Here is a 27,995-nt window from a genome sequence, read left to right on the forward strand (position 1 = left end):
TGTCTTCCCCACTGGTAGCTTGAAAATCTCTTCACTTTTGAAGTTAATGGTACAACTTGACCTGTCTCTGCAGAATTCCCGTGGTCCCTGTGGGTCTGGACGACCGACTTGAAGAAAGCTGGTACCAACTCTCCTATCTTCATCCAGATTTACGGGCAGAAGGGGCGGACAGATGAGATTCTCCTGAATCCCAACAACAAGTGGTTCAAACCCGGAATAATTGAGAAATTTAGGGTAGGAAGAGGGACAGAGTGGGAGGGAAGAAAGAGAAAGGGGTGTAAGAAGCATTTGTCATGGGATTCTGGTTTCCTAAGCCAGGTTTGGATCAAGTTTGAAGACAAAAAGGTAAAATAGAGACCCTAGGCCCCTGCAAGGAATGCCACATTTAATGTACGGGCAATGTACTGATGGGGTGCAGTTTAGATCTGGCCCTTCATCTGAATCAAACAGTCCAGAACCAAGCATGGGAGAAGAAGCAAGTATGTAATGGCTTTGGACATTCAGGAGCCCGGTGACTTGGGGAATCATTGTAGAACAGAGACCCTGAGCACAGTTAGTGTCAAACCGCCCAGTGTGGACTGAATTAGAGAGTGAGGAACAAATTTTAAGGAAAGTATACATTTTGGAACATTTAAAAAGAAATTCAGCTTTAAATTTTCAGTATGTATATAAGCAGAGCAAGGCTTGTTTTGTCAACGGAAGTGCTGCTCTGACCTTTAGGTAAGAATAATTTGTAATTTGCAGCTCTCTTCTCAGAGCACCCCCTTGGCGCTTCTATTATACCTTCAGTTCATTGCTCTTTATGTATTTGTCTTCCTGGCTAGACTTGGAGCCCCTAGGGAAAGGGCATGACCACTGTATTGATCTTTTTGTCTGTTTCAGTGCCCAGCAGAGTCCTGGGGCTTGGGCCTGTGCTAATTTGCAGGGCTGCCATATGGATTTTGTAATTGAAAGCTTATTGCTTGGAAGATTTTATTTAGTCTGGATCCTACTGTGGGTCAGTTATTTTTGTTCAGTTTCACCAGCCCAGATTGAACCTTAGCTCTACGTGGCTGTCTCTCCCTCATGTGCCATTGGTTAAAAGAGCACAATAAGATAGAATATATGAGGGTGGTTTGAAGCAAACCCACCCTTGATGCTGAAGAAACAGCTCAAAGTGGGTACCCTCCTGGCAGGGGGTCAGCTATGAGGGTAAACACATTTCACTTGGTTCTGTCCACTCAGGCCTTGTTATTTCTCACCATAGATTGAGCTCCCAGACCTCGGCAGGTTTTATAAGATTCGGGCGTGGCATGATAAAAGGAGTCCTGGTTCTGGATGGCATTTAGAAAGGGTGAGATGTACCAACTTGGGGGTTAGAAGGTGGTTGGGAGAGGAACCAAAATGGTCTATTTCTAATGACCTTGTCTTGTTAGTTTGCCTTTATCTGTTGGGAGTGTGGGTGGGGAAGGGTTGTAGTGAGACCTAAATTTGGACACATGACACATGGACTTCCTGACGGGGACAGGACTTCCAAAGTAGACTAAGAAGTTGCTTAGGTTTCAGCAGACTTGCACTGTGTCCTAGTCACCTGGCTGCTAGGCAACTGTGGGTCTCCAGGGGACCAGAGGGATAAATATTAATCTGGCACTCCACCTTCCACAAGAGTCATCCCTAGGGGACGGCCTTGTCCTCCTTGAGATGAACTAGCAGAACGGGAACCTCAAGGCATGGATGAATACCTCTGGTACACCACTTGTTCACTCCAGGACTTCATTCCAGATGACCCTGATGAACACCCTGACCAAGGACAAGTATAACTTCAACTGCAATCGCTGGCTGGATGCCAACGAGGATGACAATGAGATCGTTAGGGAAATGACTGCCGAGGGTCCAACAGTACGGAGGATAATGGGCAGTAAGTATTGACTGGCTCTCATCCTGGGGGAGGTAATGGAACTCTTATTCCGTGTGCCAATGGGTGTCTAGCCCATGAGCTGGTAGTCTTGTCCACTATGCATCATCAGGCTCCTTCTGAATGAGGAATGGGTTTAGAAGGTCCTAGACTCAAGACCGGCTTTGTAGTAGCCATCTCCATGATGCTAAGGCTTTATGATGGGCATGGGTGAGAATGGGGAGATTTCTGGGTCTTCAGGTTGGCTATGAGGGCATGAGAAGAATCCACACTGAACAGTATTTCTCCACACACTCCCTGAAATTAAAGGAAACATCCTCTTCAAATTATGCATAAGATGGTCCTCAAAAATGAAGGCTGGATCTGGGCTCTTGTAGCCACACTTGACTGCTCCCTTATGAATTCTCTATTTCTTTTTGCGGCTAGTAGAAGAGAGCTGAGCTTTTAAATAAATTTATTTATTTATTTTTGGCTGTGTTGGGTTTTCGTTTCTGTGCGAGGGCTTTCTCTAGTTGTGGCAAGCGGGGGCCACTCTTTATCGCGGTGCGCGGCCCTCTCACTGTCGCGGCCTCTCTTGTTGCGGAGCACAGGCTCCAGACGCGCAGGCTCAGTAGTTGTGGCTCACGGGCGCGGTTGTTCCGTGGCACGTGGGATCTTCCCAGACCAGGGCTCGAACCCATATCCCCTGCATTGGCAGGCAGATTCTCAACCACTACGCCGTCAGGGAAGCCCGAGAGCTGAGCTTTTAATCTGGAGTCTAGCATCCACATTCAAAGAGGGAAAAGGAGATCATTTTGCCTCTAGGTTATACCGCCAGAGTGCTGGCAAATACACGGCACGTGTCCTATCCTTTTCTCTTGGCAGACATTACTGAGTAATCACAGCATTTTCTCCCATTTAGTCTGAAATGAGCTTCATAGCCCTCAATATAGCACTGCAAGCAAACATTAGCAATTGATCAGAATTGGCACTTAATATAATTAACCTATTTTCTATCCTTATGGCTGTGCTTAATTTTTTTTAAATAGTAGAATAACATTGCAAAATTACAAAAAGTAAATTACGATGTCATCGATAGTTCCAGTAGTCCTTCTAAGTATTTGGATAGTGTCACTTCTCAGGCATTTGCGCACCCAGTAGAAGCTCTGTATATATAGTTTTAAACAATTTGAACAGAGTTAAGTACACAGAAACATAGAAACCCCAAACAGCAAATATCTAAAAAGGGATCACCCTGTTAGTCTAATTAGGCAGTGCATGCAATTAGTACTATTTTATGATTCTTCTTCATTTTTAATTAAAATGGACTATGGAATTAATTAAAATGGACTAATTAAAATGGACTATGGAATATTTGTGTTCAAAGGTCCTTAAAATAGATTGATGCAGATAAGGAAACTGAGGAAGTTCTTGCCCTGATTATATAGTTAGAGACAGAGTGAGACCTAGAACAAGATCTCCTGCCTCCTAGGTCAGCAAATTATACTCTGCCTTTTCACATTCAGCAGTATTTTCTTTGGCAACAAGGCTATCATCTCCCTGTAAATATGATAAATAACATATGATTCCTGCCCACCCCCCAGTTAGGACTCTATGTGACATGTATCCCACCAAGGCAGAAACACACCCGCTGTTACCTGATCTGCCCTCTTTATGTGCCAGAATTGAGCCTGCAGGTATGAACAATTGAGGAGATGGTCTTGGGATCTAACTGCTTTCTAAATCCTTCTAACCAGTTCTCATAATTTTAGCTCCTCACTCCTTATTTCCAAAGTTACCTGGTGCTGTCATTCCTGAGACTTTGCAACCTTACTTCTCAAATTTCACAGCTGATAGGTCTGTTAAGTCAGGGGTCTGGGGTGGGGGGCTCAGGAATTTGTCCAACAAATTTCTAGGGGCTGTGGGTGCTCCTGGTGAGGATCCACTGTGCTAAGGTGCTGTGAAAAGCACACTTTTCTAGCTGTGCTCCAGCTTCTGAAATCTGGTTGCTGTTGTCTATAGTCATCCCTTTCCCTGAGCCTTATTGGTGAACATTTTTTGTTTGGTTAAATCTTTAAAATCTTTTGTTTGGTTAAATCTTTAAAATAAAAAAAAATCTTTAAAATTTAAATCTTTAAATTACTCACTATCAGGTATTTAAACTCACTATCATTTTAGTGAGTTTTTTTCAGAGAGAAAGCTGCCATTTTTACTTAAATGCCCAGGATGTTCTTTCACCTCCATCTCCTCCGTACCTTGACTGAAGCATGGCTCCCCTCCCCCCAAAACCCAGTTTTCCGTCCTCACAACTGTGGGGCTAGCGGGAGGGGGCATTCTCCTGACTCCCACTGCCCTTTTGGCCTTGAGGCTCACACCACCCACAATGTGGCTTCTGCCCCAGCTCATTTCCATCTTCTGTTCACTCTGGACATGTTCCTCTTTTGCAAGGTGCCCCCTGGTCATTCTCTAGACCCCTCAACTCCTACCATTGTTCTAGGACAGTGAACTAGTCTGCTTGGGCTGCCATAACAAAATACCACAGACTGGGGGGCTGAAACAACATAAATTTATTTTCTCACAGTTCTGGAGGCTAGAAGCCCAAGATCAAGGTGTTGGCAGGTTGGCTTTCTCCTGAGACCTCTCTCCTTGCCTTGAAAATGACCATCTTCTCGCTGTGTCCTCACATGATCTTTCCCCTGTGTGTGTGCTCATGTCTATGTCCTAATCTCTTCTTATAAGGACATCAATCATATTGGACTAGGGCCCACACATACGACCTCATTTTACTTTATTTACTTCTTTAAAGATCCTACTTCCAAATACATTCTGAGGTACTGACGGGTTATGACTTCAACATATGGATTTGGTGGGGGGACACAACTCAGCCCATAACAGATAGTGTCTCTGAAAGTATGCTCAAGGTCCCATTTATATAAAAATTGCCTAGAGTGTTTGTTAAAATGAAGATCCCTGGGCCCAATCCCAGATATACTGACTAGGCTCTCTGAGGGCTATGCCTGGTAATCGGTATTTTTATCAAACACACCAAGTAATTTTTGCACATATCAAAACCTGAGAGCTTTTGTTCCACTTCCATCAATGTCCATGTGGAAAACCCATTCATCCACATGCTGGTCCTCGTCCACTTTGCTCACCTCCACCTCCCTCCCATGCAACCAGCCACTCCTCGGTACCTCACTTGGGCTCATCCCACAAAGCTGCTCCTCTGAACTCTGACTCAGTCCCCACCTCTGACTCAGGCTCCTGCCCTCGCAGGCCTCTCATGACCTTGATGACACTCACACCACCCTTGAACTTGAACTCCATCCAGTTCCTTCCTCCCCACATTTCTCCTGCTCTGTCAAGGACTTGTGGGTGTGTGGAGGATGTATTTTAGGGACAAGAAATCATCCAGGGGGAAGAAAAAGTGGTCCTGAAATTGTGCAGGGTTCAGGTAGACTGTGGAGGAGGACATAAATTCAAGAAATACTCTGAAGGTGGAACTGGTAGGAGTTGAATGAATGCAGTAGACACAGTAGGGAGGTAAACTTCCCGCTGAGGAAGATGGGAGAAACTTTGTTCAGGCATTTGAGCTAGGCCTTGCATGGTGGGGATGTGATAGATAAGGAGAGATCACGGTGGGAGGGGCAGGAAGGAAGAGCATTTCTATAGGTTACATACAAAAACACCCTTGAAACATTTTAAACAGTGTATAAGATATGGGGCTATCATAGCTGTCTTTTGTTTGTTTTTGCCTTCTGTGATACTATTAAAGAACAACTGCAATTTAAAAAAATTCTCTAACGACTAGTATTGGATTGAAGTGAGATAAGCTGGGACCTGGCACCATTTACTGGAGTGCTTGAATCTCTAGCGACAGAATACAAAGCAACTATAAGGGACTAAATAAAACTGCACACATAACTGCAGTTGGGGGCAATTATAAGATACAAGAAGAGCACAAACCAACTGCCATTGCTGAGGTACCGGGAGCAAAAGCATAATCCCTGCACACAGCACCGCCAAGGGTGTGGACAGACACCTAAGCTGCCCCTCCAGCCTGACCCACCAATCCGCCCCCACCCACACCCCATTTAAGGGACCAGCTTGCCCTCCTCAGAGAGCAAGCAAGGGCACCTGCTACTTGTTTTCACTCCCTTGTACTCTGGCACGAGTCCCACTAAAGCCTTGCCTGGATTTCTCTTCTGGCCTCTTATCAATTTCTATTGATTAAAGACTTCAAGGACCCGGGTTAGTGACAGAAGGGCTGTCTGTCCTGGCTATAAGCGCAGTTTAATGCCTTCTGGGGGTCCTTGGCAGTACTTTGGAGCCCATATCAACTCGAATTTCTTTTCCCCAACTGTTCTTTCTGGCTCACATAAATTCCTCTTGTTCTTGGAACACTCCCATGTCCTCACTCACCTCTACAGGAACTCAAATCTCCTTTTCTGGTCTGGATGCTTCTTTGTAACAGTAAATAGAGCTGGTGGCAACATCTCACTTCCCCAGTTGGTACCAAGGTATACCAAGGTATAATGTGCAGGGCTTCCTGAAAATCCCTTCAGTGGAGAGTCTTGGACTCATGTAAAATGAGTAAATACCAATTTAAAACCAATTCTCTATGTTTGAAATTGTGTACTCCTAGTTTACTTAAAAAATAAGGGTCAGTCAAACAAGCAATTAACACCACGTCTGAGAGCCAAGATGCCTTCCGGGGTGATTGCACTGATTAACACAGACCAGGAGACACAGACAAAACACTCACCAGCCCACAATTTATCTCCACCTTGCCTTTCCCTCAGGAGCTATGTGAGATAGCAAAACCAATGAGATCTGCATTCTCCACCGCATGTCCAGCAGAAGGGATTACATACCACTGATGAGCCAGCAAGAGACCACTGGTCTCAAGTGCTGAAAACTGTGGCTTCTTGCTAATCAGGCTGAGCTGTAATTTTAAAATTAAAGTACAAGAGGCTCTAGTACTTACCCATCTGTTTAAAGTCTTTCACTGCTGATGGCTAATATAATTATTTTTAATTGTCCACAGACTTCTTGCCAGGAAGGTGCTTAGAACCTCAGTGGCAGGTGGGCTGGGAGTGGCCCCTAGAGAGAATTGGGACCCCTGACAATGTCCAGCCAATAGGACCTTCGAGCTCCTGAGCAAAGGGGACTGGGATTCCCAGGCATAGAGATTTCTAAATTCCCTCATCAGCTTGCCTCTGGGAATGGCCTAATAGATACAGCCCAAAAAGGCAAAACCGACCTTCATCAAAAGTCAGAATGAAGTGAGACTGGTGCCCTCCCTTCCCTTCTGTGCTTCCACGTTTCAGTACTCACTCCAGTTAATGCTCTTTGTTCCTCTTACTGTTAACACAGCCTATCATTGGGAGCGTAACACAAAAGCATCAGCTTCATTTATGTGAAGGCTAAAAGTTTAAAACATTTATCTTTTGCATTTTAACAGAGTTGACCGGAGAGGCAGCAGTGGTTGAATTTCAGGTGCTGTCCCTCTGAAGAGGGAGGGACAGGAGACCCTTGGGGGCAGGACAGGAGACACTGTTGGGGGCAGGAGACCTTTCCCCACTCTTGACTTCAGTGGCTACCTTTGCCAGCCCCACTCAGGCAGGTCCGTGGATAAGCAGTTATCCTTGACCTTTTCTTCTAACAAATGCTTTTGCTATAGACACTATATATTCAGACCCACATATTTAAAGGTCAAATTTAATTTTCAGATGTCTTCATATCTCCAAATAAAAATGGGTCTATTACTGAAAAATTAAATTAAACTTACTGGTGATTTGTCTCATTCCTCATGTACTTTATCTTCATTTTAGATGGACCACCAATGAGTAGTGTCCGTTTTTTAAAACAGCTTTATTGAGGTATTCATTTTCCATACAATCCATTTATTTAAAGTATTCAGTGGCTTTTAGTATATTGATAGAATCATGTATCCTTGACCACTATCAAATTCCAGAACATTTTCATTGCATACCCATACCCATTAGCAGTCACACCCATTCCCCCACCTCACTCCTTATCTCTGTACTTACCCATCTGTTTAAACCAATAATCTATTTTTTGTCTCTATAGATTTGCTTGTTCTGGACATTTCATATAAATGGAATCATTTAATATATGACTTTTTGTATCTGTTTCTTTCACTCAGCATAATGTTTTTAATGTCCATTCACCTTGTAGCATGCATCTGTATTTCATTTCTTTTAAATGCTGAATAATATTTCACTGTAAGGATATAGCACATTCAACTGTTAATGGACATTTGGGTTATTTCTACTTTTTGGCTATTATGAATAATGTGGCTATGAATATTCATGTAAAGTTTTTTTGTGGACATATGTTTCCATTTCTCTTGGATATATACCTATGAGCTGAATTGCTGGCTGTATGGTAATTGTTTTGAGTTTTGAGAAACTATCATACTATTTTTCAAACAGCTGCACCATTTTGCATTTCCATCAGCAATGTATGAGAGTTCCAATTTCTCTACATCCTTGCCAACACTTGTTATTCTTCTTTATTATTCTTTTTTGCTATTGTTTTGGCTATTCTGGGTTCCCTGAAATTCCATACGTATTTTAGAGATGGCTTGTCAGTTTCTACAAAGAAATCATTTAAGATCGTGATAGAGATTGCATTTTATCTGTAGATCAGTTTGGGAAGTATTGCCATCTTAACAATATTAGGTCTTCCAATCTGTGAACATCTTTAATTTCTTTCAACAGTTTTTTAGTTTGCAGAGCTTAAGTTTTTCACTTTTTTCTTTTTTATTGAGGTATAATTGACTTACAATGTTATATTTAGTTTCAGGTGTACAACATAATGATTCAATATTTGTATATATTGCAAAGTGATCACCACAGTAAGTCTAGTTAACATCCATCACAACACGTTGTTACATAATTTTTTTCTTGTGATGAGAACTTTTAAGATCTACTGTATTAGCAATTTCAAATATGCAATATGGTATTATTAACCATAGTTGCCATGCTGTACATTACATCTCCATGACTTATTAATTGGTTTTCTTGTTTTTAAAAATTTATTCATAACTATTTTATTCTTTTGTTTGTTTGTTTGTTTTTTGTGGTACGCGGGCCTCTCACTGTTGTGGCCTCTCCCGTTGCGGAGTACAGGCTCCAGACGCGCAGGCTCAGCAGCCATTGCTCACGGGCCCAGCCGCTCCGCGGCATGTGGGATCTTCCCAGACCGGGGCACGAACCTGTGTCCCCTGCATGGGCAGGCGGACTCTCAACCACTGCGCCACCAGGGAAGCCCTATTTTATTCTTTTTGATGCTATTTTGAATGGAAATGTTTTCTTAATTTTTTTTCAGATTGTTCATTGCAAGGTAATAGAAATACAGTTGATTTTGCTATATTGATCTTGTACTCCACAACTTTGCTGAACTCTTATTAGTTCTAATAGTTTTTAGTGAATTCCTTATGATTTTCAATATACAAGATCATGTCATCCACGAATAGAGATAGTTTTACTTCTTTCTAATCTGGATACCTCGTTGCCTTGGCTAAAACCTCCAATACCGTGTTGAAGAGAAGTGGTGGGAGCAGAGATCCTTGCCTTGTTCCTGATCTTAGGGGGAAAGCATCCACTCTTTCACCATTATATATGATGTCAGCTGTGGGTACTTCATAGATGACTTTTATGGGTTGATGAAGTTCCCTTTTATTCTTAGTTTGTTGATTTTTCATCATGAAAGAGTGTTGAATTTTGTCAAATGCTTTTTCTGAGTCTATTGAGATGATCATGTGATTTTTGTTTTTTTCTTCTATTAATATGATATATTACATTACTTGATTTTCAGAAATTTAACTTGTATCCCTGGGATAGATCCTACCTTGCCATGGTGTATAGTTCTTTTTTATGGGGCTGGATTTGTTTTGCTAATATTTTTTTTAGGGTTTTTGCATCTGTATTCATAACATTGGTCTGTAGTTTTCTTTTCTTGTGGTATCTTTGTCTGGTTTTGGAGCAGAGATATACTAGCCTCACAAAATGAGTTCAGAAGTATTTCCTTCTACTTTATTTGAGAAGAATTGGTATTAATTTTTCTTTACATGTTTGGTAAAATTCAGTAGTGAAGACATCTAGGCCTGAGCTTTTCTTCATGTGTAGCTTTCTGAATTCTGATTCAATCTTTTACTTGTTATAAATTTATTCATATTGTCTATTTCTTCTTGAGCCATCCTTTTACTCTCAACCTATTTGTGTCTGAATCTAAAGTGTGTCTCTTCCATACATCAGATAGTTAGATGCATTATTTATTCTGCCAATCTCTGTGTAATAAGGAGTATGACTTCTTTTTCATATTTGACTGCTGACAGCTTTCCAGTTACACCAGTAGCTTTCTGCCTCATGTCTGGGCAATTTGGTAAGAAAGCCTGGATGCTCCCTTCCTTCACACTTGTGGAAAGTTCAAGCCATACAAGGACCCATGTGAAGAAACTCTCACCCCTTAACCACCATAAAATGTCAAACCAGTCATCCCTCTCTGCTGTCCCCAGCCATTTTTGGGCCTGCTTGAGGGCCTATCATGCTCTCCCCAGAACTGCTCATTATGTGAATAATCATTTTATATTCACTCTTGGTACATGCGTGGTATCATCAGTCTTGATAGCTGAGCAAATTTGGAGTAGGGAGACCCATCCTGTCTCTGCAGGATTACCACGATATTTTGCCTTTTGATTGAAATATTTAGTCCATTTACATTTAATGTAACTACTAATATGGCAGGATTTATGTCTGCCATTTTGCTATTTGCTTTCTATATATCTTGTCTTTTTTTGTTGTTTCTTTATTCTTCCTTCTTTTGTGGTAAATAGATATTTTCTAGAATACCATTTTAGTTCCCTTGTTTCTTTTAATATATATACATATACATATATGTATATACAGTAAGAGTTATTTTCTTAGTAGGAAGAATTACACTTAGGGAATTATACCAGGGAATTACAATTAACATCTTAACTTATAACATTCTAGTTCAGATTAATACCAGCTTAATTTCAATAATATACAATATACTCTGCTCCAGTGTAGGTTTGTTTCTTTTCACCTCCTTTGTGCTATATTGCCATACAGATTATATCTTTGTACATTATAAACCCACCAATGCAGTTTTATATTTATTGCTTTATGGAGTTGTCTTTTACATAAGATTTGAGAGGAAAAGAGTTACAAACAAAAATTAAAGTATACTGTCTATATACTTACCTAAGTCATTGCTTTTCCTGGTTCTCTTTATGTCTTTGGGTGTGTTCAAGTTACTGTTTAATGTCCAATGTGAAGGACTCCCTTTAATATTTCTTGTAGAGCAGGTCTGATGGTGATGAATTCTTTTAGTTTTTGTTTATCTGGGAATGCCTTAATATTCACTTCATTTTAAAAAAATAGACTTTTTAGAGCAGTTTTAGGTTCAGAGCAAAATCCCTCTGCTTCACTGACTGCTGCTTTTCATCTGAGTTGCTAGCTTCTCCTGGGCTTGACCTCTAATGTTGGTATCCCTCTATAGTCCTTGTCTGCATCCTCTCCATAGGGGATCTCATCTGGTCCTGTGACTTTCAATGGAATCTATATGCCTATGATGACCAAAGTCAGGTCAACACTCCTGACCCTCCACACACATATTCAACTGCCATCTTGACTTCTTTTTATGATCATCTAATACACACCTCAAATTTATAATGAATAAACAACCATTGATTTTTATTTCCAAACCCTTCATTCTCCCCAAGTGTCCCTATGGCTTGTTGCTAACACTATTCACCTAGTTGCCCAAGCCATAAACCTAGGAATCATCCCTGGTTCTTCTCTTTCCCTCAATTAACTATCCAGTCCATCACCAAGTACTGTTGTTTCTACCTCAAAAATATATCTCTAATCTACCAACTTCTCTCCATCTCCACTGCACCCCCAGTCCTAGGCATCCTCCTCTCTTTTCTAGACTACTGTAATTATTCCACTAACTGGCCTCTCTGATTCACTCTTTCTTCCCCTACAATCAGTTCTCCACATGGCAGCCAAATGCTCTTTAAAACATAGATCAGACTAAGTTACTTCCTTGCCTAAAGCCCTATAAAGTCTTCCTGTTGTATTAAAAACAAAAACACAAAGGAAGCCACATGTCTTACCTTAACCCTGTCCACCTCTGGGCCTCATCTCATCCCCTCCTTCTCCCTCCATTCCAGCCATATTGGCCTTCTCTCTGCTCCTGAAACATAGCTGCTTATCTCCAAATTGGGGCTTCACACTTACCAGCACCCTCTTCTCTCACTACGCCTGTGGCTGGTTCCTATCACCAACATTTTAGTCCAAGCCTTGCCTCCTTGCAGCAAGCTTTTCTGCATCTCTAAATCATCTTCACCCCCTTACCGCACATCTCCCTACTTCCATCACACCCTGTGGCATCACTCCATTATACTATCTTTGTTACAGATACAACTCAGAAATTTTCCTGTTCATGATTTATGATTTTACTGTCCATCTCTCCTCTCCGCCCTTCCATTCTCAACTTTAATATAAGTGCCATTGAACAGGAGTCTGTCTTGCTCACTGCTGAATCCCTGCACCTATAATAATGCCTGCCATTTACTAGGCTTCAGTAAACAGATATTGGGCAAAGGAATGAATGAATGAATTTCACTTTTAGCTTAGGAAGTAAGGCCTTATGTGCCAGATGCAGGTTTGCCTGCTCGACTGTACATTTTCAACATGGGAAGAAGATGCTGCCCTTCCCATAGCAGCTGCACTTTGTGCCTTTCTCTCTGCTTCTCTTCCTGGCATGTCCATAGCACTGGGGAGTTCTGAAGAGAAGGGAAGGCTCAGTTCTGGTTCAAAAGAAAAGTTATCTTACTTTTCTTAATAAGACAAGACTCATGAATTGGAGGACAACCTAAGGCAAAAAGTCTACTGGGTTGGATGGAATCAAGTGCCAAAATGTTTGTATTAGACCTGTGGTCCCCAAACACTGCCAACTCCAACTCCACCAGAGTCCCCGGGGGGAGCTTGTAAATAATGCAGTTTTAGGGGTCCCACTCTGGAAACTAAGATTTGGGAAGTCTGAAGTGGTGCTCAGGAATCTGAATTCTTATAAAAGTTTCCCATGGGATTCTGACAGTTAGCCAGGATTGGGAACCTCTGGTCTGTCTGGGACAAGGGATTTGCAGATGAGCTGGCCCTTGACTGGTGTGAGGCAGCTGGCGGAATGAGCAAGGTCAGCCCAGATGAGAGCCGGGGGGAGAGGGGGAGGCAGTGCTCAGAGGTGGGGAGCAGCAGGGCCAGTGCTGGGAGCAGGGGGCTGCCAGCTAGTTGTGTCCCTCTCTCTGCCTGCCAGTGGCCCGGTACCGCGTGACAGTGTGCACTGGGGAACTTGAAGGTGCGGGAACGGATGCCAACGTCTACCTCTGCCTTTTTGGTGATGTGGGGGACACGGGGGAGCGGCTGCTCTACAACTGCAGGAATAACACCGACCTGTTTGTGAAGGGCAACGTAAGTTCCAGCAGTGCACCTCCCTCAGCCCCACCCCACCCCTTCCCATTCCCTTATCTTCCCTGCTCTAAGTAGAGCTGATCACTGGTACTGGTGCCTCGACCATCAGGGAGGCTGTCTCTGGGTGTGCGAACAGGGAACTACATGCGTGACAGTCACCAAGCTCCTAAGACTGAGAGCTGGCCCACACCTTAGCTTTGAGAAGAGGGCAGAGCAGGAAGACACTTGGGGTGGGCAGGGAAGGAAGCTGGGCACCTTGTGTGTGGACTGAAGGTCCCAGGCATGCTGAAAGCTGGGACACCTGAAGGAACATTGCATCTCCACTAGGCATGACCACTGGTGGCAACTTGTTCGTTTCCTTTTTGAAAGAGAAATCAGGAAAGACGCTAAACATGGAAGTGGGAGAATTGGGTTCTATTCCTAGCCTCATTACAAACGTGCTGGGTGATCCCTTTGGTTTCCCCAACCATCACCTGGATTTACTGGGGAGGCTGTGTGAAACAATGGGGTAAGAGTCAGGAGGATCGGGGCCAAACCCTCCATTCTCTGAGCCTCAGTTTCCTTGCGTCTGAAATGGGGGAAAGGATGCCTACCTGTGGCTGGCTGTTGTGAGGATTAGAGGTGACAGATGTACTACCTGCCAGCAGACCTGGCCCTCAGCACACAGTAGATGCTCAGTTAAGAGTCATAGTTCAATAATGTGAGACCCAAGTTTGCTCATCAGGTGAAGAGATTTGGTAAGCCTTGGTCCTCTCCTTCCTCTGCCACCTCTTCCTTAGCAAGGGCAGGGCAAGCCCTGGAATTCAAGTGGAGGTCTTTCTCCACCCTTTCCTACTCTTTTCTTTCTACATCTTCTGATTCCTTCCTTCATGAATCCCACCCTCGAGTTCCTGTTCCCAGAGGGTCCCAGGTACACTTGTGTAGACTTGGCAAGTCTGCAGCCCCTGCTGCATTCCTGCTGCTTCACTGGCAGGCAAAACTGTGAAATTAATAAGACCACTGGTCCCCCTAATCATTCCCTTTCTCAAAAGGGAGCCAGTGTCCTTCTGTAGCAAGGAGCCAGAGGAGATTAACCAAGGAATTAATTCATGATAAATGGTTAGTGACTGATAACAGCTTAATATATTAATCCTCCTAGGGGATTTGCCTTTTAAAAGGAGATCACAGGGAATGGCCATCATTTATCCAAAAATACAGATCTCAGTTGTTGGGAACTTGACATCGAACATAGTCCAGTGGGAGAAATTGAGGGAGAGGTGCAATTTGTTCTTTATGGGTAGCCCCTGGCCCACCTGTGAAAGACCAATAGCCCAACCCATTGGCTATGGCTTTTAGGATTTCTGGGCCTGTGTCTTCCCTTGGTGTTTGGGTCCCAGGGGAGCCACCGTCTAACTGGCCTTGCTGTCTTCCCCACAAAGGCCGATGAGTTCACCATTGAGTCCGTCACCATGCGGAAGGTAAGGCGGGTGAGGGTCAGACACGACGGCAAAGGCAGCGGCAGTGGCTGGTTCCTGGATCGGGTGCTGGTGAGAGAGGAGGGGCAGCCTGAGAGCGACAACGTGGAGTTCCCTTGTCTCAGGTACATGAGTCCTGTCTGTTTTGATTTTCTCCAGCTTAGGTTATGGGCCTTAGTTTTGGGAAGACTCAGCCTATTCCAGGTGCAGGGAGCAAAATCATAGCTTAAGGATATAGTTGGTCCAGAAAGAGAGGTGGCCCTGCTGGTGGCACTTAGACCTGGGCCTCATATCCCCGCCACCCCCAACACACACAGGTGATGGAACAACAGCATTGGTGTCCCAGTGTGGTGCTGCCACTAAGTCTATTAATTACCAAAATGCTGGCATTTTTCAGTGATAAAATATGACAACTTCAGACTTTAACTGAGAGTTACCTCAGAGGCTTTGTTACATGCTGAACTAAACTTTTGAATTAAAGGTGGGTTTTTTCCCCATTTGGATGGCCTTCTACCACATCTTTTCCCTTTTAATATCTTGTCAAGATATTTTACTTTGTTTTCATTTCCTTATCCCAGCTTACTAGTGAGGTAAACTTTCTTTTCTCTTTTGTCTTAAGCATTTGGATTTCTTTCACAGCCAGTTTGGGCTCTATCAAACGTTCCTGATAGAGACATTTCTATAATGAGGAACAATACCAGCATTGTTTGTGCTGTCTGGTTGGCCATTCCCATTCACCCGTAGCAATGTCTGGGAGGTACACGCTTAACTGGAGCTTTGGATCAACTAGGCTCTGCAAATCCCAGGCCCAAGCTGAGTCTTGCACCTATGGACGAGGTGCTGCGTGCGTGTCCAAGGTCATTTCTCGCCTAAGGGCAGCCCTCCTCGGAGTGGGTGGGGGCAGGTTGCCTAACAACCCAGCAGCGAATGCATTGCTCTTTCTCTACCAGGCACACAGACGCACTCGTGCACACATGTGCATGCAGACACATTTGCTACAGCTGATTTGCTTACCACCACACCAGCCCAGGAAGAGCAGTTTCCCAGCTATGGAGGGCCACTGGGGCAATCCCAGGGCACAATGATTGTGAAATGTTTTTGTCCATGACAAAGGCATCTACAGTCTTCAAAGTATGGCCACTGTTAGTACTAAGAGGATTACATTGGAAAGATAGGTAATGATGCAGGCAGTTCCAAGTCAGTGGCACTAATAGACAGAAAGAGGCTCCGAGTAAGGGTCGGGGAGCCAGGTAAGGCTTCCCAAGAGAGGCAGAACAGGACCTGGGCCTGGAAGGAAGATCGGAGAGTGAATGGATGGTGAAGAGAAGGGAGGGTGGGTCATCCAGGCTGGAGAAGTGGTGAGAGGCATGGGACTGAGGAGGGGGTTCGCAGAGGTTGGTAAGGGCTGCCTGGCACATGGGGAGGGAGTACGAAGAAGAAGCGGGTGGGAGAGTTCTGGTCTCTCCTCAACACTGACCCGTTTGCTCCCTGCTGGCCCCAGAGGCTGCCTGGCTGGGATGCTGGATGGACCAGGCTTCCTTGTTTTATTCCCATCCACTCAAAAGATATTTATGAAGCATTTATATACGCTTGCCCCCTGTCTTCATGAAGTTTGTTGTCTGGAGGGGAACTAAACAATAAGCAAACGAATACACTAAGAAAGCCACAATTGCTAACTCTGAGGAGTGGGCTGGAGGAAACGCACGGTGGTGGCAGAGCTGCTGGAGAGGCCACACTGAGATGGAGAGGGTGGGTCAGAGACGGAGAAGGTGGGTGGGTCTGTCTTCATGGGGACATTTAGGCTGACTTCTTGCAGGATGAAAAGGAGAGTGCCAGGGGAAAGAGCTTGAGGGTTCTAGAACTCCAATGAGACCAAAGCAGGTGGACAAAGGAGAAAGCCACCTGGTGGGGTCAGAGGTGGGCAGAGGCCCATATCAGGAGGGCTTGGTGGGGCTCTTCCATTTTGGGTAGTTCCCTCTGGTTTCTGTGTGGAGGACAGGTGGTAGGGAGTCCAGAGAGGAAACAGAATGGCAGGAGGGGTCGTGGGGTCCATGACGGTATGTATTAGTTTGCTAGGGCTGCTGTAACAACGTACCACAAACTGAGTGGCTTAAACAGCAGAATTTTGCCTCGCAGTTCTGGAGGCCAGAAGTCCAGACTCAAGGTGTCGGCAGGACCATGCTCTCCCGAAGGAGCTCTGAACAGGGTCTGCTCCACGCCTCTCAGCTTGTGGCAACCGCAGGCATTCCTGGGCTTGTAGATGGCCATCTTCTCCCTCTGTCTTCACGTTGTCTTCCCTCTGTATGTGTCTGTCTCTGTGTCCAGATTTCCACTTTTTATAAGGATGTCAGTCATTTTAGATGAGGGCCCACCTTAATGACCTCATTTTAACTCAATTACCTCTGTGAGGACACTATTTCCAAATAAAGTCACATTCTGAGGTACTAAGGTTAAGGCTTCAACAGATCTTTTGTTGTGGGGGGCCACAATTCAGCCCGTAACTTGGCAACCTGGCCCCAGGTGGTGGCAGCGAAGGTGGGGGGAAGGGCTACATCACAGGTGGATCCTGGAGGTGGAGTTCATAGGACCTGCCACTAAGAGAGAGGAGAATTGGAGACCCCAGGTCTCTGCCTTCAGTAGGTGGGCAGAGGTCGCCCTCTCTACCAAAATGGGAGCCTGGGGAGCGAGGGCTGGGGGTGGGGATGGGTGGGCTCCGCAGGTCCAGTGCGGCCATGTTAGTTTAGAGATGCTTGTGCAAGTAGGCAGAGTCAGGCCTTGAGAAATAAATTCAGGAAATGAGAGCACAGAGATGGAATTTAAAGTCAGGGAAATGGAGGGGATCCTTTAGGGAGAGTGTGGATAAAGAAAATGAGGACTGAGCCCTGGGACAGGTGAGGAAGAAGAGGGGGAATGTGAAAAGGGGATGAGGAAGAAGTCTGAGTGTCCACACTGGCTGAATTGCCGCGAGCGTGGTGCAAGGGCCAGGAATCTGGCCACCTACCTGCTATGTGACTTTGGGCAAAGCTCTTAACTTCTCTGGTCTTCTGTGCCTTCCCAACCAGCAAGTGTCTTACGGTGATTATGAGGGTGAAATCCGGTTGCACTTTGAAAGGAGCCAAGTCTGCTGATGACACAGGCGATGCTGTTGCTGCTGCTGATTGTAGGGCTGACTAGGAGCTGAAGCCTCTGACATACCCCAGGGCTCTCCATGCCCCCAAACACTTACGAGTTCACACATTTTTTAGAAAATGGATTCTTTTTTTTTTTCCGCTGATCTATACAGTAGGTCTTTGTTTGTTATCCTTTTAAATACAGCAGCGTGTACATGTCAATCCCAAACTCCCTAACTATCCCTTCCCTCCACCCTTCCTCTCCAGTAACCATAAGTTCATTCTCTAAGTCTGTGAGTCCGTTTCTGTTTTGTAAATACATTCATTTTTATCATTTCTTTTTAGATTCCTCATATAAGTGATATCATACGATATTTCTCTTTCTGTGTCTGACACTTCATTCAGTATGACAATCTCTAAGTCCATCCATGTTGCTACAAATGTCATTATTTCATTCTTTTTTATGGCTGAGTAATATTCCATTGTATATATGTACAACATCTTCTTTATCCACTCATCTATCGATGGACATTTAGGTTGCTTCCGTGTCTTGGCTATTGTAAACAGTGCTGCAATGAACATTGGGGTGCATGTATCCTTTAGGACCATGTTTTTCTCCAGATAAATGCCCAGGAGTGGGATTGCAGGGTCATATGGTAGCTCTATTTTCAGTTTTTTAAGGCAACTCCATACTGTTCTCCAGAGTGGCTGTACCAATTTACATTCCCACCAACAGTGTAGGAGGGTTCCTTTCTCTCCACACCCTCTCCAGCATTTATCGTTTGTGGAGTTTTTGATGATGGCCATTTTGACTGGTGTGAAGTGATATCTCATTGTAGTTTTTTTTTTTTTTTTTTTTTTTGTGGTACGCGGGCCTCTCACTGTCGTGGCCTCTCCCGTTGCGGAGCACAGGCTCCGGACGCACAGGCTCAGCGGCCATGGCTCACGGGCCCAGCCGCTCCGCGGCATGTGGGATCCTCCCGGACCGGGGCACGAACCCGCGTCCCCTGCATCGGCAGGCGGACTCTCAACCACTGCGCCACCAGGGAAGCCCTCATTGTAGTTTTGATTTGCACTTCTTTAATCATTAGCGATGCTGAACATCTTTTCATGTGCCTCTTGGCCATCCGTATGTCTTCCTTGGAAAAATGTCTATTTAGGTCTTTTGTTCATTTTTTGATTGGGTTGTTTGTTTTGATGATATTAAGCAGCATGAGCTGTTTGTAAATTTTGGAGACTAATCCCATGTTGGTCCCATCATGTGCAAATATTTTTTCCCAGGCTGTGGGTTGTCTTTTCATTTTGTTTATGGTTCCCTTTGCCGTGCAAAAACTTTTGAATTTAATTAGGTCCCATTTTTTAATTTTTGTTTTTATTTCCATTACTCTGGGAGACGGATTGGAAAAGATACTGCTGTGATTTATGTCGGAGAGTGTTCTGCCTATGTTTTCCTCTAAGAGTATTACAGTGTCCAGTCTCACATTTAGGTCTTTAATCCATTTTGAGCTTATTTTTGTGTATGGTGTTAAATAATGATCTAATTTCATTTTTTTACATGTAGCTGTCCAGTTTTCCCAGTACCATTTGTTGAAGAGACTTTCTTTCCACCATTGTATAGTCTTGCCTCCTTTGTCATGGATTTATTGACCATAGGTGCATGGGTTTATTACTGGACTTTCTGTCCTGTTCCATTGATCTATAGGTGTATTTTTGTGCCAGTACCATACTGTTTTGATGACTATAGCTTTGTAGTATAGTCTGAAGTCAGGAAGCCTGATTCCTCCAGCTCCATTTTTCTTTCTCAAGATTGCTTTGGCTATTCGGGGTCTTTTGTGTCTCCATACAAATTTTAGGGTTTTTCTGTTCTAGTTCTGTGAAAAATGCCATTGGTAATTTGATAGGGATTGTATTGAATCTGTAGATTGCCTTGGGTAGTATAGTCATTTTCACAATATTTAATCTTCCAATCCAAGAGCATGGTATATCTTTCTATCCGTTTATGTCTTCTTCAATTTCTTTCATCAGCATCTTATAGTTTTTGGAGTACAGGTCTTCTGTCTCCTTAGGTAGGCTTATTCCTTAGGTCTTTTGTCTCCTTAGGTATTTTATTCTTTCTGATGCAATGGGAAATGGGATTGTTTCTTGACTTTCTCTTTCTGATCTTTCATTGTTAGGGTATAGAAATGCAACAGATTTCTGTGTATTAATTTAGTAGCCTGCAACTTTCCTAAATTTATTGATGAGCTCTAGTAGTTTTCTGGTAGCAGCTTTAGGCTTTTCTATGTATAATATCATGTCATCTGCAAGCAGTGACTGTTTAACTTCTTCTTTTCTTATTTGGATTCCTTTTATTTCTTTTTCTTCTCTGCTGTAGTTAGGGCTTCCAAAACTATGTTGAATGAAAGTGGTGAGAGTGGGCATCCTTGTCTTATTCCTGATCTTAGAGGAAATGCTTTCAGCTTTTCACCATTGAGTATGATGCTAACTGTATGTTTGTTGTATATGGCCTTTATTACATTGAGGTAGGTTCCCTCTATGCCCACTTTCTGGAGAGTTTTTATCATAAATGGATGTTGAATTTTGTCAAAAGCTTTTTCTGTATCTTTTGAGATGATCATATGGTTTTTATTCTTCAATTTGTGGATGTGGTGTATCACATTGATTGATTTGTGGATATTGAAGAATCCTTGCACCCCTGGGATAAATCCCACTCAATCATGGTGTGTGAGCCTTTTAATGTATTTTTGGATTTGAATTGCTAGTATTTTGTTGAGGGTTTTTGCATCTATGTTCATCAGTGCTATTGGCCTGTAAATTTCTTTTCCAGTGGTATCTTTGTCTGGTTTCGGCATCAGGGTGATTGTGGCCTCATAGAATGAGTTTGGGAGTCTTCCTTCCTTTGCAATTTTTGGGAAAACTTTCAGAAGGATAGGTGTTAGCTCCTCTCTAAATGTTTGATAGAATTCTCCTGTGAAGCCATCAGGTCCTGGACTTTTGTTTGTTGGGAGTTTTTAAATTATAGTTTCAATTTCAGTGTTTGTGATTGGTCTGTTCATATTTTCTAATTCTTCCTGGTTCAGTCTTGGGAGACTGTACCTTTCTAAGAATTTGTCCATTTCTTCCAGGTTGTCCATTTTATTGGCATACAGTTGCATGTAGTAGTCTCTTGTGATCCTTTGTATTTCTGTAGTGTCAGTTGTAACTTCCCCTTTTTCATTTCTAATTTTATTGATTTGAGTCCTCTCCCTTTTGTCCTTGATGAGTCTGGCTAAAGGGTTATCAATTTTGTTTATCTTTTCAAAGAACCAGCTTTTTGTTTCATTGATCTTTGCTATTGTCTTCCTTGTCTCTATTTCATTTATTTCTGCTCTGATCTTTATGATTTCTTTCTTTCTACTGACTTTCAGTTTTGTTTGTTCTTCTTTCTCTAGTTGCTTTGGGTGTAAGGTTAGCTTGTTTATTTGAGATTTTTCTTGTTTCCTGAAGTAAGATTGTATTGCTATAAGCTTTCCTCCTAGAGCTGCTTTTGTTGTATCCCATAGGTTTTGGATGGTTGTGCTTTCATTTTCATTTGTCTCTAGGTATTTTTTTATTTCCTCTTTGATTTCTTCAGTGATCCATTGGTTGTTCAGTAACAAATTGTTTAGCAGCAAATTGTTTAGCCTCCACATGTTTGTGTTTTTTATAGTTTTTTTTTCTTGTAGTTCATTTCTAGTCTCATAGCATTGTGGTCGGAAAACATGCTTGATATGATTTCAATTTTCTTAAATTAACCGAGGCTTGCTTTGTGGGCCAGGATGTGGTCAATCCTGGAGAATGTTCCATGTGCACTTGAGAAGAAAGTGTAATCTGCTGTTTTTGGATGCAATGTCCTATAAATATCAATTAAATCTATCTGGTCTATTTTGTCATTTAAAGCTTGTGTTTCCTTATTAATTTTCTGTCTGGATGATCTGTCCATTGATAAAAATGGAGTGTTAACATCCCCCACTGTTATTGTGTAACTGTCAATTTCTCCCTTTATGGCTGTTAGTATTTGTCTTATATGTTGCAGTGCTCCTATGTTGCATGCATATATGTTTACAATTGTTATATCTTCTTCTTGGATTGATCCCTTGATTGTTATGTAGTGTCCTTCTTTGTCTCTTATAACCGTCTTTATTGTTAAGTCTATTTTGTCTGTTATGAGTATTCTACTCCAGCTTTCTTTTGAATTCCATTTGCATGGAAGACCTTCTTCCATCTCCTCACTTTCAGGCTGTATGTGTCCCTAGGTCTGCAGTGGGTCTCCTGTAGACAGGATACACATGGGTCTTGTTTTCAAATCCATTCAGCCAGTCTATATCTTTTGGTTGGTGCATTTAATCCATTCACATTTAAGGTAATTATTGATATGTGTATTCCTATTGCCATTTTCTTAATTGTTTTGGGTTTCTTTTTGTAGGTCTTTTTTCTTTCCTTCCTCTTTTGTTCTCTTCTCTTGTGGTTTGATGACCATCTTTAGTGTTGTGTTTCTGTTGCTTTTTCTTTTGTGTGTGTATATCTATTGTAGTTTTGGGTTTGCTGTTCCCATGATGTTTTGATATAGCAGTCTATATATGTACAAGGTTGCTCTAAGTTGCTAGTCTCTTTCCCACCTAGAGGAGTTCCTTTAGCATTTGTTGCACAGCTGGTCTGGTGGTGCTGAATTCTCTTAGCTTTTGCTTGTCTGTAAAGCTTTTGATTTCTCTGTCGAATCTGAACAAGATCCTTGCCGGGTAGAGTAGGCTTGGTTGTAGGTACTTCCCTTTCATCACTTTAAATATATCTTGCCACTCCCTTCTGGCTTGTAGAGTTTCTGCTGAGAAATCAGCTGTTAACCTTATGGGAGTTCCCTTGTATGTTATTTGTCATTTTTCCCTTGTTGCTTTTAATAATTTTTCTTTGTCTTTAATTTTTGTCAGTTTGATTACTATGTGTCTCAGTGTGTTTCTCCTTGGGTTTATCCTGCCTGGGACTCTCTGCACTTCCTGGACTTGGGTGGCTATTTCCTTTCCCATATTAGAGAAGTTTTTGAGTATAATCTCTTCAAATATTTTCTTGGGTCCTTTCTCTCTCTCTTTCCCTTATGGGACCCCTATAACGAGAATGTTGGTGCATTTAATGTTGTCCCAGAGGTCTCTTAGGCTGTCTGCATTTCTTTTCATTCTTTTCTCTTTATTCTGTTCTGTAGCAGTGATTTCCACCATTCTGTCTCCCAGGTCACTTATCCGTTCTTCTGCCTCAGTTATTCTGCTATTGATTCCTTCTAGTGTAATTTTTATTTCAGTTATTGTATTGTTCATCTCTGTTTGTTTGTTCTTTAATTCTTCTAGGTTTTTGTTAAACATTTCTTGCATCTCCTCGATCTTTGCCTCCATTGTTTTTCCGAGGTCCTGGATCGTCTTCACTATCATTATTCTGAATTCTTTTTCTGGAAGGTTGCTATCTTCACTTCATTTAGTTGTTTTTCTGGGGTTTTATCTTGTACCTTCATCTGGTATATAGCCCTCTGCCTTTTCATCTTGTCTACCTTTCTGTGAATGTGGTTTTAGTTCCACAGGCTGCAGGATTGTAGTTCTTCTTGCTTCAGCTGTCTGCCCTCTGGTGGATGAGGCTATCTAAGAGGCTTAGAAAATGGATTCTGATATCTTGGTGAGGTGTGTGGTGATGGCATTTGCTGCTTCAGGACCCAGGAGGACTCTGAAGAACCTGGAGGTAGAACCTGGGCTCACAAACTGCTTCTTTCTTCACCTGAGCTATTATTTTACTCCCTGGGAGAGGAGAACAAACCAGACCTATTTATCAGAACTTCTTTGCCAGGATCAGGGAGTGGTGAGCATCTTAGCCATGGTAGATGTGTGTGTGTTTATGTGTGTGTGTGTGTGCCTACCTGTATACGTGTGTGTTTAGGTGCATGTGTTTATGTGTGTGTGCATGTGTTTATGTGTGTGCATGTGTTTGTGTTTATGTATGTACGTGTGTGTGCACACGTGTGCATACTTGCACATTTTTGTGAGCCCAGAGAAAGAGTAATAAAATCTCCAGCAGACTGGCTTATCCATTTAGCAACATCTCACTCTGAAACTGGGCTGAAGTGTTTGAAGCTGAAAGAAAATGACTATATTTGGAAATACCTATTAATAGCCTGCAAGTATTTAGGTGGAAACTGAAATGACAAGTCATGGTTTCCTCTGCTGCTGGGGAGGGCCTGGGGATGGAGAAATGGTGGAGAGAAAGAAGGGAGAGCAGATGGGATTTTGCGATGGCCAGTGGCCTGCTGACTATCCATCCTCCCTGTCCCTGTGAGCATACTGACAGGGCCACATCACTGCCTTCTCCTCCGTGGTCTCCAAGTCTGTGGGAGATGCTGCAGTGACCTCAGCAGGACAATCAGAGGTTGATTGAGGAGCTCTAGTCAGCACTCCCTTGCTCCCCCAAATCTCTCTCTTACCCTGTCACCAAAGCCATGAGTTTGTACCTTAATGTCTTATAATCTCAGACGGCTTTTGGTGTTCTAGATTCACAGCATGAAAGCTCATGGGAAGCATAACAACTTAATTGTCAGCTAGTGTTTTTTTTTTTAATTGAAGTATAGTTGATTTACAATATTGTGTTAGTCTCAGGTAGTGATTCAATTATATTTTTCAGATTACTTTACATTATAGGCTATTACAGGATATTGAATATAGTTCCCCGTGTTATACAGTAGATCCTGTTGCTTATCTATTTTATGTGTAGTAGTCAATGGTAGCTAACAGCCAGCTGATAGCAAGGTCCCATGGGAATGTAAGATCATGTACTTGGTGGGGGAGGGCAAGAGCAAAGAGATGTGAGAGACCACAGTGTTGCCTGAATTGACCCTGGGGAGGGGAGCAGTATATTGGCAGAGAGGACTGTGGTTTAGAGAAGCCTGAGCTCCATGTTGGGAGCGCTGGGGAGGAGACAGTGCTTTAACTTCCTTTGATAGGTTCTGTGGCCCAGGGATTGCCTCCCTCTAGGGAGTATAATAGGAGTGGGCTGCAAAGACAAGCACCAAGATGTAGACAAATGGTCAAGAAGCAAGTACCTTGGTTTCCCCATTGCCCTGGAGAACACTGAGGGTGTCTCTTCTTTTGCCATCAGCCCATATCACAGACTGTCTTGAGTACTGGGGCCTGGATAACTCGTGCTTGCACGATTGTCTGATTTCCCAGCCTGGGTCTCTGTGCTCTGTGGGAGCAGTGCTTTTCAGGCAAATTGGTCCAATGTCTTTTCCACTGGCAGATGCCATGGCCCACTCTGACATATTGATGAGTCATAGCCCTCAAATCCTAGCCCTGCAGGGTCCAGACCCAGCTTCTCCTTGTTGGCAAATCTCATTCATCCTTGAGGACTCAGATCAGTGGCCCTTCACCATGAGCCCTTCTCACTTCTCTACACTTCTGTTGCACTTACTTTGGTTTAACATCCATCCTTGTCTTGGTCTCTGGTACCTCAGCCAGTCTGTCCTGCCTTCTTAACTAGACTGCAGGTTCTCCAGGGGCTGGGCTGTGTCTTATTCATCATAGTGCATCTTCTCTGCCTTCTCCCCACCCCAGAGCTCTCATCACAGTGCCACGCACATGATGGACTCTTAGAAAAAGAGGTGGGTTGTTTTTTTTTTATGATAACTATGACACAGGTGTTCATGGCTTTTAGGACAGGCTCTTTACCATGATTACCGAGGTTCCACATCAAGTGACCCTGCCACCTCTTCAGCCTCATCTGCCAGCCCTGCACTGTTCACTCGTTCCATTCCATCCACACTGGCTGTCCGTCTGCTCCTGGAGGCTCCACTCTGTCCTAGCATGTTGTTCACTCTGAATGCGCCTCCTTCCTCTTCTGGTTAACTCTTTGTCATCCTTCCAGTCTCAGCCAGATATCACCTCCCCAGGGCAGCCCTCCTTCCCTAGTCTGGTTTGGGATCCTTTGTTCTGAGCTCTGGTAGAACCATTTCCCTTTGCTGAGTTAAAGCTCTGGCCTCCTGGTGACTCTGCATGAATTGTGTGATGGTTGGTTGTCAGGCTGCCCCACTCAAAGAGCTAACAGCCCCTCGTTTGCCCAGCAGGTGGTTGGACAAGGATAAGGATGATGGGCAGTTGGTCCGAGAGTTGCTGCCCAGCGACAGCAATGCGACACTGAAGAGTAAGTTGTCCTGAGGACAGGTGGTAGGTGTGCCCTGGGCAGGACAGACGCCCTCCCTTGGCAGCTTAGAAGGCAGCTGGGGAAAGCACATGCCCTTCACTCCACGGAGGCAGCACTGGGCAGGGTGGAGAGGAAGAGGCTCTGAGGGAGGATCTGGAAATCTGTCTGTCTGCGCTGTGCACACAGCTGCGTTATGGCCCTCAGTGTGGGGCCCTGACGCATGTGGGCCTCTGTCAATGAGAGTGACAAGAGCAGTAACACAGGCTAATGTTGCCCATTGCTGGGGGTACCTATCATTCAGGGCCTGGAGAGGATAAACACGTTTGGAAGGGGCTGTACAATGAAAACATTGTTTTCAATGCCAAGAATTATCCTGGAGGCCTTACAGCTTTCCTTAATGGTGTTATTTCTTCAAGTGCCTTGGTTTCATCATGAGCATTAGACAAAGTTTAAAAGAAACATACCCAGAATCCTCAGTAATACCAACACCTCATTTCTTTTACAAGACCTCATATTTATCATTGATTATCTCATGTAAGCCCTGCGATAACCCCAGAAGGTAGGCAGAGCTGATGTTGTTATGCCCATTTGTCAGATGGGGACACATCTGGTGGAGCTAAATATCTTTGTAAGGTCAGATAGAAAATTGAAGATTTGGAATTCTACATTCTCTGAATGCAGAATTACAGAATTTAAGAGCTGGGATGATCCTTAAGAGATGAACTAATGCCCCCATTAGACACACGACCCATGCCTGTGGCAAGGGGATCCCCTAGTACAGCCAGGTCTGCACCCAGCAGTGTACCAGTGCCCAGGAGTCTGTGTCTCCCTGCCTTGCCCTTTCTACTCCAGCAAGCCCTGCTTTACCACATGGAAAGGACCCTTCAGGCTTTCCACTCCCAAGTCAGAGCTTTTGAAAGGATTTAGATGGAAAATGGTGTAAAGAAGAGGTCTTTTTTTCTCAGTTCCTGCTATATCTTTACAGCAAGAAGGACAAAAGCCACTTCCTCGGTGCCCTCAGGTGTCCCTGGAGGAGCGGGTCTGGGCCATACCCACAGGTCTGGCCTCTACCAGGGCCTGACGGGTCTGTAGGGCTGTCCCCGCAGCAGCTGTGCTCAGCTGCCTTTCTCTGAGTCTTTTTTGCCAGTGCTGGAAGGCCCCTAGACAGCCATGCACAGCAGGCCTTGGAACTAGCAACACTTGCCTTCTCAGTGCTTCCCTCCTCATTCCCAAGACCCATACCCTGCAACAAACCAATAGGACTTGGGGTCGTGGCTCAGGTTATCCCAGGACTTGCCTTTTACCAGGCCTTTGTATCCTCCCTTGTGGACAGACGATGAAGACCTTTCTAGGTCATAAGATGGAGTAGCATCAGCATGGCATTTCAGTTGAGAACGGGGCCGAACGGGGTCCATGTTAGGGTTTCCCTCATAGCTGACTCCTTCTTCTTCTTTTTTTTAATATCTCCAACTATTTTATTTTAATATATAAACATCAATACATAATAGTTCAAACAAAGTAGTTGTGATTATTTCAATATCATGCCAGAAAGTTTATTTGCTAAAACTCAGCTTCCATTTCTCCATTTTCTCAATTTTTAAAAAATGAATACAAGGTTACTTTCTTAAATGATTGTGTAAAACACAACTCTCAAATATGCTTAATGTTGAATGCCTAGTGTTTAATGCTAGGTTGGCTCCTTCTTAACTGTTGCCATCTTGAGCCAAATACATTCTCTTCTGAAGTTCAGATTCCTCACCTGTAAAACCGAGGTCAGAACACTCAGCACTAACACCGTGTAAACGTGCTACACACTGTCTGCAGGGAGGTAGATGCTCCCTTTGCC

At 43.6% G+C, this 27,995-nt stretch overlaps 1 protein-coding gene across 1 annotated transcript in view; it reads left to right on the forward strand.

Moving 5' to 3' along the window:
* The window catches only part of LOXHD1 (lipoxygenase homology domains 1), a 199,897-nt gene that overhangs the window by 66,019 nt on the left and 105,883 nt on the right, over positions 1–27,995 (forward strand). Inside the window, exons 10-15 of the mRNA XM_032602844.1 lie at positions 74–234; positions 1,247–1,333; positions 1,762–1,897; positions 13,247–13,401; positions 14,820–14,980; positions 26,073–26,149. Of these exons, the coding sequence (XP_032458735.1) occupies positions 74–234; positions 1,247–1,333; positions 1,762–1,897; positions 13,247–13,401; positions 14,820–14,980; positions 26,073–26,149 (777 nt within the window). The remainder of the gene's footprint in view (positions 1–73; positions 235–1,246; positions 1,334–1,761; positions 1,898–13,246; positions 13,402–14,819; positions 14,981–26,072; positions 26,150–27,995) is intronic.

This window comes from Phocoena sinus, chromosome 14, assembly GCF_008692025.1.
Source record: "Phocoena sinus isolate mPhoSin1 chromosome 14, mPhoSin1.pri, whole genome shotgun sequence".
Taxonomy (NCBI): Eukaryota; Metazoa; Chordata; class Mammalia; order Artiodactyla; family Phocoenidae; genus Phocoena; species Phocoena sinus.